This window comes from Opisthorchis viverrini, assembly GCF_000715545.1.
Source record: "Opisthorchis viverrini unplaced genomic scaffold opera_v5_12, whole genome shotgun sequence".
Classification (NCBI taxonomy): domain Eukaryota; kingdom Metazoa; phylum Platyhelminthes; class Trematoda; order Opisthorchiida; family Opisthorchiidae; genus Opisthorchis; species Opisthorchis viverrini.
In genome coordinates this window covers 2,151,643-2,161,160 of record NW_008751668.1, presented here as the reverse complement: position 1 = coordinate 2,161,160, position 9,518 = coordinate 2,151,643, and the positions used below count along the sequence as shown (strand labels likewise).

Genomic DNA, 9,518 nt, shown 5'->3' with positions numbered 1-9,518 from the left:
TCAATCTGCCTTGGATGATTTCGACCAATCGGAATGAGGTCTGTCACGTGACCCATTCAACTCGCAGTTGATGTATTGAAAAATCGATGGCTTGTATTGGGGCGCCAGAAAATTCCTTGAGCCGCCGATGCCTAAGCGGCCCGAAGCAGAAGAATCGGCATGGAAGAGCGATCGTGGTGTGATCTCCAAGGATGCGTACAAACATTCGAAACAGCAAAAGACCGCCCTGCCCAATGTGCATTATTACGCAAGCGACACTGAGACATCAACTGTTACATCAGATACTGAAATTCAGTCCCCATTTCCGTGGCGTTATGTATGGCTAGCTGGAATCCTCACAGTCTTCGTCCCATTCACTCCACTCGGTCTAGCAGCCCTCATATTTCTGGTCACAGCCTATACGGATTACAGCTTGGGCATGCTCGATACCTATAAGAGGAAAGTTCATCGAGCCAGGAATGTACTAGTTGTGACTTTTTTCTTTCTCTTGCTTTTCATCTGCCTCATGATTATTTTCAGTGTACTCAGCAGCTTGAATATGATAAATTTTTCTCGATGGTGTAAAGACAAAGCATTATTAGCCTGCATCGGACTACGATAACGCCACGGTCGCCCACCGACCCATCATCTCATGGGAGTAAAAAGGGGCAATATTTCGTTGCTGTTCTATTTGAAACAAGAGTTGAACTTTACTCGTGGAAAGGACGAAGAACGCAGCATATTGGCTGTGCTTGTTATTGCCTCCTCTTACAAAGTAGATGGTTATTTATCAACTGGAAAACATGGTATCCATGATATACGGATTCATCCCTCGTACAATAAGTGTTTTTGCTGTCGGCCTTGAATCTTGTACTCGTTGACAATACAACAAAGCCAAATACTGGCAATACAAAGATAAGTATTCCATGTGTAGCGTGAGTATTGCGTGCCGGTAAGAGAGCAGTGCGTCTCGGTAATCGCAGTGATAACAAATGCATTTGGTTACGGCCCAAATGTGGGAATTGACCCAATCCATGAACCGGTCTTGTTCAGGCTTGGCCACTTTCAACATGCACAAACGTACACATTCCATGTGAAGTTCATAAGTCTTACGCCATATATCTTCGTCAGCCAATGCCTTCTGGCGCTCCTCGCGAAGATTAACGTCAATAGACAAGTCCTCAATATTCACTTCGGGTGGTGCTGGCGTCGCGCCTCCTGCAGCAAACGAACGTGCGTCCTCATATAATGTGATAGTGGTGCCGTCAACTCGGAAAGCCGAAGCGCGGAACAAGGTTGAATAGTCCGAATGTAAGGCGTCATAGGCCTCGTACAATTTCTCAAATGCATTGTACATTGTCAATAAGAGTTCACCGAATTCGCACAACTGATGACACTTGCATGGGTACGGAAGAGACTTTTTACGAGTAATAGCCACCTTGACACGTTGCTCTTGTCTCAGTATGTTTTGCACGTCCTTGTAAATTCTCGGATTGTTCAACTCAGCCATTATACGAAGATCATCGTCCTCCTCACGTTTGGCACCCTCAGGAGGGGAACAGATTTCTTCCATAGGGTCCATTATACACCTAGAAATTCAAAAATCAATAAGGACTCTGTAAATCCGTTTGTGCTTGCACGCATAACGGGCTGTGTATCAGTGGAAATGTTAGTGCATCACAAGCACCGGACGTTATGGAATTGATGGCTTCTGTGGATTATGGAAATAGTTAAAATAAGAATCAGGACTGACGAGCATGATGATGGGGGTGATGATGTTGCAACATACTGAAATGCAGAAATGTCTGCAATCTTGATAGTGATTATATGAAGCACCAAAAACCATCAAGTAAGTCATATATAAGTACGTTCGGTTGTGTAGCGTGGACTTCGTTGATGAATGTGTCCAGTACCAACAGCCGCGATGGCTTGGTCTTGTACTGAGGATGTCGAATCATAGTCCACTAAAGAATGATGTTTTCTGTGTCCAATTCACAGTGGCGCAAGCAGAGGTGGTCATACTCTGACCCGGAACAGAGGTACAAAAGCGACTACGAAAAGTATGACTAGCCTTCCAGGATGCATGGCAAAACGAGGTGTGTTGAATACAGTATTCCATCTTTCAAACGAATTTGTCTGCAATAGTTCCCTCCTGTACGACCACATGTGTGTTTACATAAACAACTCACAAGCAGATTTCTGCTAGGGCTAGGCTCACAGTTTTTCAAATGTGTATGTATTCACATTTTGCTATGACTAAGAGTTTGAAAGCAAAAACTTGAATTTGTTGTCTATCATAGCGGTAGAACAGTCGAAGCATAGAAAGTAAGAAAATACCCATCTAATTAAGCTTACTATCTCAGAACGCAGAGAAACGAAAATTTCGACCACCTCTGTGGTTTCTGATCATCTCTCTCTCTCTAATGTTCGCTAGCTGTTTGTGTCGGTGAAGCACATGAATGAAATGATGGGTCGTAGTATGATTTTAATCGTTTCTGTGGAAATGTGTTGCGCTAAATCAATTAGTCCACGCTAGTTTCTCTTCAGATTTAGAAAACAGCTATCACAGTTACAATGTTCACGTACACGAAAAAGATGGTTGCTCGTGGTATAGGTAAAGTTTGTGAAAAAAAAACTGAATATGGCCACGGAGTGGGTTTGTTCAGTAGTCTGATTACAACTGCCCCAGCTGCTGATCGAAACCGTACACTAGAGTGCCAAGAAGTCTCACGAGATACTCTGTTCACTGAAGCATTTGCAATGCAACTGGTTAGCACTTGCTGATGTTTATTCGTGAGCACTTTGGACAGAGTCGGCCCGTAACATGGCGATCCATGCCTAAATTTCAAGAACGATCCGCTTTTATTACGCAGATGACAACAACTGTTTCGGTAGTAGTACCTATGTGCGAAAACGAGCATAGCTGTCGCTCAGTAGTCCCGTTTGATGTAAGTCCTGAGTTGCTCTGACCTTCACATGGCGTTGCAATCAACATTGCTGGATATGAGGACTTTGGGAATTATAACCTGGGGTAGAAATGTGGTTGTATGATTTCGCACCTGCCTGGTACATTTTCGTTTCAAGTCATATGTACCCATGATCAGGTATGTGGCTTGACGCATACAGTTCAGAATTGTATTTATCGAACAACCAAAGAGAGAAACCACCATTTTTGTTGTACGGGACAACCACTTAGACTTTGTAAGGATCATCGCAACTCAGTCTAAGATCAACACACTACAAGTCGAAACGCCACAAAGATGAAGTTTCCCATCAGAATCCAGTAAAACGTTGCAATAACGAATAAAACCACTGTCTTCACTAGGTCGTATACAGAATTTTGATCTCTCATTCCCTAATCGTCTTGGCTGGAACAGCAAATTTTGCGTTGCGTGCATGCTTCTGATAGGTTTTTATTACTATTTTAGCTAGCGTCGAGATAAGAGCAGAGATGGCCGTGGGCCACACCCTCTTGATATACAAGTCATAACAACATTATACCTAACTTTAACTATTTGGTCACATGATTTTATTGTTCTTAGCCTGAGATTTGACACTTCCAGTGAAGACTTTGTCCTGTAAGTGAAGCCAGTCTATGATGAAAATCCGAGAATTACTCTACGGCTTTACTATTCTCATCAGCAGCTGCGTGCATCCCACGAAATTCAGCAGAAAGTCTCGAACTTGCGACCTCAGGGTTGGTAGTTTCAGCACTCAGCCACCTGATTTCAAACTACCAACCAGGGGGTCGCGGGTTCGAGACTTCCTGTTGAGGTTTCGTGAGATATCAGAAATCATCTTCATCGCCAGCTGTACTAACCGCGTACTTGTCGTACGCGGTAGCTGTCACAGATTCGTTCAAAATGCGCAGTCACACGTGGCACTTTTGTAGAATAAATACGTGTCTAATTGAATAACTCTAATTCACTCCTTCGATCGAGGAGCGACAACGGGCTGAAGGTAGCCTCGGCGAGTTACCCACGTTGATTCAATAAATATCCTTCCGTCTACACTCAACCATAACATAAAAGTTTAGTGTAAAAAATCACTAGTCTAAATGAATAGTCCTGTCTAACGAACCGTGACAACTATTGTTACATCAATTCGATCAATTTAGCAGCTATAATCCACATCGGTTCCAGCTGCTACAGTTTCGGTCACCAGAAAGTGGGAGAGCGTGAGAGATGCCGTTAAGATACCACATTCCAAAGGGATCGTTAAGCTCTTACACCAGAAAATAGTAAACAAAACCCTACACCCTTATTGTCTTATAGCGCTAAAGCCAGTTGGGAGATTACAGATGGCACACTTAATGGACAACCCTCCTGAAGCTAGCAGTAGACTTGTCTCTTGTATCACTTCTGTATGAAGAAAGCTATAGATTTATTCGTTAGTCCGACATGGTCCGCAGATGACTCATCGAAACAGGCAAATGAGCAACAGTTTTCCGTCACTTTGTCGTATGAGTCAGTCTCAGGTGTGATCTGTCCTGCCTATTGTATGCCAAGAAACGTTGGCTGTTTATCTGGACGACGATGATGACAAATAAAGCCTGTCTGGTCTTCGTTTGTGCAAGCTTCTAAATTCTAACTAAAAAAATGATATTTTTCCACACCACTGCTTTTCCCTAATTGTCAGAGAGGTATGATTTGATCCCCTCAAAAGGTTGCCCAATGAGAGTCGTTCTTGGTTCATATTTCACAGAACAGTGCCCCAACCTTTGTGACTGTCTCTCTCGAATTGTATAACAATCTCATTCGAGCGACAGAAGACATCGCGATTTCGTAAAATTGAGGAAACCAATTAAGAACGTGGTTATTGCTGGTAAGCGTGACTGATCATTTTCCCAGTGTTATTCTCATTCAGCATTCTCATGCTAAACTAAATCGAATCCTTTTTGCACCCGTCGAAATCTTGGACCAAATTTATCCACGTGTCTGTTAATCTACGGGTTGAATTCCAGCGCCAAGGCTTGAGTTAGGCGCGCTCATTTAAACTGGTGGGGGCTGATGTTTGTGCGAGATAATACGCGGCACTCCTCTCAGGAGACACCCCATGTTTGGACAGGCCAGAACAGAGCATCCCCAAAGCCACAATTTAAAGTATCCTTTCGCATAGGTAAATCATCATCAGACTAAGCTGAAACCCTTTTTCTTTGATATCACCTCGTTGATGGCATCACTTTAATCCGTGTGTCATAGTTTTGCGAAGTTTTTGGCCTATCTGGTTTCAACGGCTTCACCGAAAAACTACTAAGGATACTAGAAATATGAAATAAACAGAATTCAGTACAATCGAATAGTTCATTCATTAGGCCGAAAACACTGGACCAAAACCGTTCCAAAGTCATATGTAGGTTGGTATCATCGCGCTATCACCACAAAATACGGAAATAAATTCCGGTGTCATCGGTCCGGTCCTGCTTTATGCCTGTGAAACATGGCCTCTATGGGCAAATGCCCGAAAGCTGAAGTAGGAGTCTCTACATGGTATATGGGGTCTATAACCGCAGCCGACATTGAATCGTGATTCGTACAGATCCGGTAATCAAGAGATTGCGGAAGCCGACTAATCAGGTCTCAGAACTTAGCCGTCCGCGAGCAAGTAGTATGTATACCAGCGCCAGCATTGCAAGCCAGGTATGTGTGTGTTAGATGTGACGAGTATCAGATTCAAGCCATTCAAGCCATTAACTCCACGAGAGTTGGTGACGGTCTCACTTTACTTTTGTAAATAGGATACACCAAACGGCAATGTAACGACAATGGCTGTTTACAGCAACATAAGCAAATCACTTGCAGGCAACGTTTAGGAAGGCAACGTGTCGAAATCTGTGCAGCTCGAGTGCGTTTGCTGATGGCTGATGATCAGGCTCGCCAAGCTTGAAAGTTAGCCTTCAGCGTTTCACTTCGAGTAATTTATTCACATCACATTAGCCTGTTGTGTTATCCAAACAAGTTGCGTCGTAAGAAGAAATTTCACGACCAATGGAGTGAAAGCTTTTGTCTGAACACTGTGATTATCCGGCTTTTCCCTTTAATATTGCGACGTGAAACATTCTTATGACAGATGAAAGGCCTAAACCCAACTTTATCGAACCGAACGCACAGCTACGGATGATAGTTAAATTCACTGGCCAAAGAAACCCTCCATGGGAGGCTGTCGTATTTGGAGTAGCCTATCTTTGACTGGCCACAGAAAATTCGTCATATTATGCAATTAATTTGCATAAATGATTTTGCATTCTTGCGAATCGTCCGCAGTAGTAGCTCACTCTGGTTCACTCACTCTGTCAATGATAGCGAGCTTCATACGCCCTTTGGACCAAACTTCCACTTTCCAGCATACAGGTGAAACAGTCAGAAAGCTATTTACAAACATCCATCTCCTGATTCTGAGACCTAGTGGCAGTAGACATTGGTTCATTTCGCATTATTCATTTTCGGACTGAGTTGATTCAGTCGACCAGAAAACCAGGTAACTCAGCTGGCAAATTTCACAGATGGAGGCGCTAGGTATAAAACAGCCTGAGACTGAACAGAAACTGCTAGACAGCGTCTGAAAAGACTGCTCAGTAGAAACGCTAGTACACAATATAGCCTGTGTAAAAGTTGGAGCATCTTAAGACGACTGAATGAATGCATGGGGAAACATACGAATGTCTGACAAAGGCCATTTGCTTAGGATATCCTTACCCGGGAGGAATCACTATTCCAGCATGAAAACAATGACAAGCAACAGTTTAGCACCCTGAACCGTGCCTGAATGTGTATGAATGGCGACGGAACTTGGAGTTTTTATTAGTAAACCAAAGATTGGAACACAACTACGAGTCTGTTACCCTCCATCATCTTCCTGGTTGGAGATTACTGCTCTGCAATGGTGTTAAGCCCTGCCGATGCTCAGTGGCTCGGCACACCTTCGACTCTTATCGGGGAATACACGTTCATATGACACTAGGACTGGTAGGTACTCTCATGGACGCGTACCGTTGACACATCCATACACTCCGCGAGTTTGCTCGCTTACTGGCTTTCGAGTTAAAGCAGTAACACACCGATTCAAGTAAGCTTGTTCCAGACTCATTTGTGCAATCTCAAATCATATTAAACCACGTCGTTTTCGGACCCTAATGGCGGTAATTCGGCTACAGAAGAGAAGACCGTACAGCGGTATTTCAGATAAAAACAGTTCTCCAAAAGCCTGCAGAGATCAGAAGGCAGAATAAGTAACGGTGTTACACGGATATGACAGAAAACCGTGCTACTGAATATCACCTTCTTGTTCGAAATGTAGTCAGCTACTCCTGTAGAAAAGCACTTCAAGGGATCAGTCGAAAAGGTCTGCTCTAGGAGGAAACTTATTTTTGTTTCTGTGAGTAGTTAGCAGGTGGAAAAAGTGCAGCTTTCAGCTAAGGAAATAGTCCGCGAATGCTTCACAATCAGTTGGCTATTTTGCAGCTCCAAGGCCGGTTTGTCTTTGAATTTTAGCTTTCTTTGTAAGATAAGGAATTCATAAACTCATGTTACCAAAGCTCCTTTGAGTATTTCTGGGGAAACTGCGTATCACGAAAACCCTAGTTACTCAGAGCGATACAAGAGAGTGATGACTTCTGGTTTACGTTGAAGTACTGACGACTGGTAGCTTACTGAAATGCTATTCGACACTATTTCTACAATAGGACGCAACCAAGTTTTTAGTTAACTCGTTACGAACGCCAATCTCGGTTTGGTACAGATACGTACGTAAGTACATAGATTTGAAGCTGGAATATTCACACAATGAGGGGAAACGCCCAGATCAGCGAGCGTCAAAACCATTGTTCTATCTTCGTTGATCAAAACTTCAACGATCGTGTAGCAATCACTGGGTGACTAAACCCACTGCTATATTTCGCTCCCATAATGCCAATGTGGAAAAAAAGAGAAAAGATCGATCGGTTTCCATTGTAATTGTTTGGGATTACGTAAGAACTTGATTGATGGATCGGAATGACTGTCCCTTTCAATCTTGACGAGGCATGCTGTCGTCACGCCCTGTTTGTGCTCTGATATAAAACTAAAAAGAACTTCAGCAGATTGTAATTTCATGCGAACGAGTAGGAAGTAATACGCAGAATTAAAAATGCCACACACATGTCATTTCTATCACCACCTGGATACTACAGACAATACAACAGACAACTGGTTGAATAGGGGCGCACTTTGACAAATGAATAACTTTGAGTGTACTCTGTTGGGAGGTGAAAAGCAAACAATCTGGTTCAGTTGACCGCTCCAGAACCGCGTTTTTCTTCGAACCCCCAGAAGATCGGTTATGTTACTTTTGCCTTCTAACCCCTTTGGAAAGAAATATAATCGCTTTTTCAAGGACTTTCTTTATTTTGAACACAAATGCACTGCATTTAACGGTGTGATGATCAAACGTTTTCTTACTTAGTTCAATGGACACCAATCCACGAGACCATTGATGGACCGACTGGAATCCCAGTCCCATTCAAGGAATTCTCCCTAAAAGAGATTTGGTCTTCTTGGATATAAACAAACCTAGAACACTCACTAAATTACTCTAACTAATTTACTTATTTCGACACCTCCTAACTTGTGGGGCTTCTACTTATTTCATATGGACTGAAGTTTACCGAATAAATCAGGTGTGGACAATGATACACTCAGTATCACCGATGTAGTAGTTCGGCCGAGTCGGCCAAAAATACTTTTATTTTTTTTAAATTTACGACCGCCATCTTCAAGCTAAGCTGCTAGATTTGCACAAGCAAGTAACTCACCACATTTGGTTGTTGTTACATTCGCATTGCGCACGTGACACTGAGATGCCACTGTGAGTTGATATTCAGCCTCCCCTCTACTGACTAGGGCTACACAGAAGCTACTCCGCCAAGGCAGTTTGGATGAGTCAGCAAAAAGGAACTCGTTTGAAGTTGCCGATGTTCACTCGGTACAGGCATCTGAATGGTGTGAAGTTTAAATTGAATGGGATTAACCTATGGATTTTCGAAGAAAGGGGCTGTTGTCATCAATTTCGTCCTAGACTAAACGCACTTTCGATGACATGGGCCTATAAATGTACTCCGAATAAGCTTGCCCTCTCCAAATGAAGCTTGCTTCTGAACGGTACACAGCATAACTCTGGTTTTATTGCCGTGTCCACCTCATGTTTTATTCGAACGGTATTCCTCATATTTGGACTGTTAGTTTGGACTAAACAACCCAATAATGGCGTAAGCTGGTTGTTGATTAACTGTTATTCCGTTCTCTCGCGTGAGAGCTTCATTGGGGAAGGATCATGTCCACAGAGGAATTACTGCAGTTGTTCGGCACCGTGAAAACGCAACACATAATGAGCAACTCAGCCCTGCGGGGGGATTCGTCTGGCCGTTTGTATCTTCTCTGAGTGAGGCATCTGGTTCCATGCGCTTCACTGCCAATGGAGGTGATATCATATAGCGAATTAGAGAGTGCATCAACTTCAGATCTCTATCGTTGTCATCATCATCACCATCATCATCATCATCATCA

General features: G+C 43.1%; 1 protein-coding gene across 1 annotated transcript in view; it reads right to left on the bottom strand.

Moving 5' to 3' along the window:
• Positions 1-769: 769 nt before the first annotated feature.
• Positions 770-9,518, bottom strand: part of T265_01149 (hypothetical protein) — a gene marked incomplete at both ends in the record, with an annotated part of 23,641 nt that continues 14,892 nt past the window's right edge. Inside the window, one exon of the mRNA XM_009165110.1 lies at positions 770-1,561. Within this exon, the coding sequence (XP_009163374.1) occupies positions 770-1,561 (792 nt within the window). The remainder of the gene's footprint in view (positions 1,562-9,518) is intronic.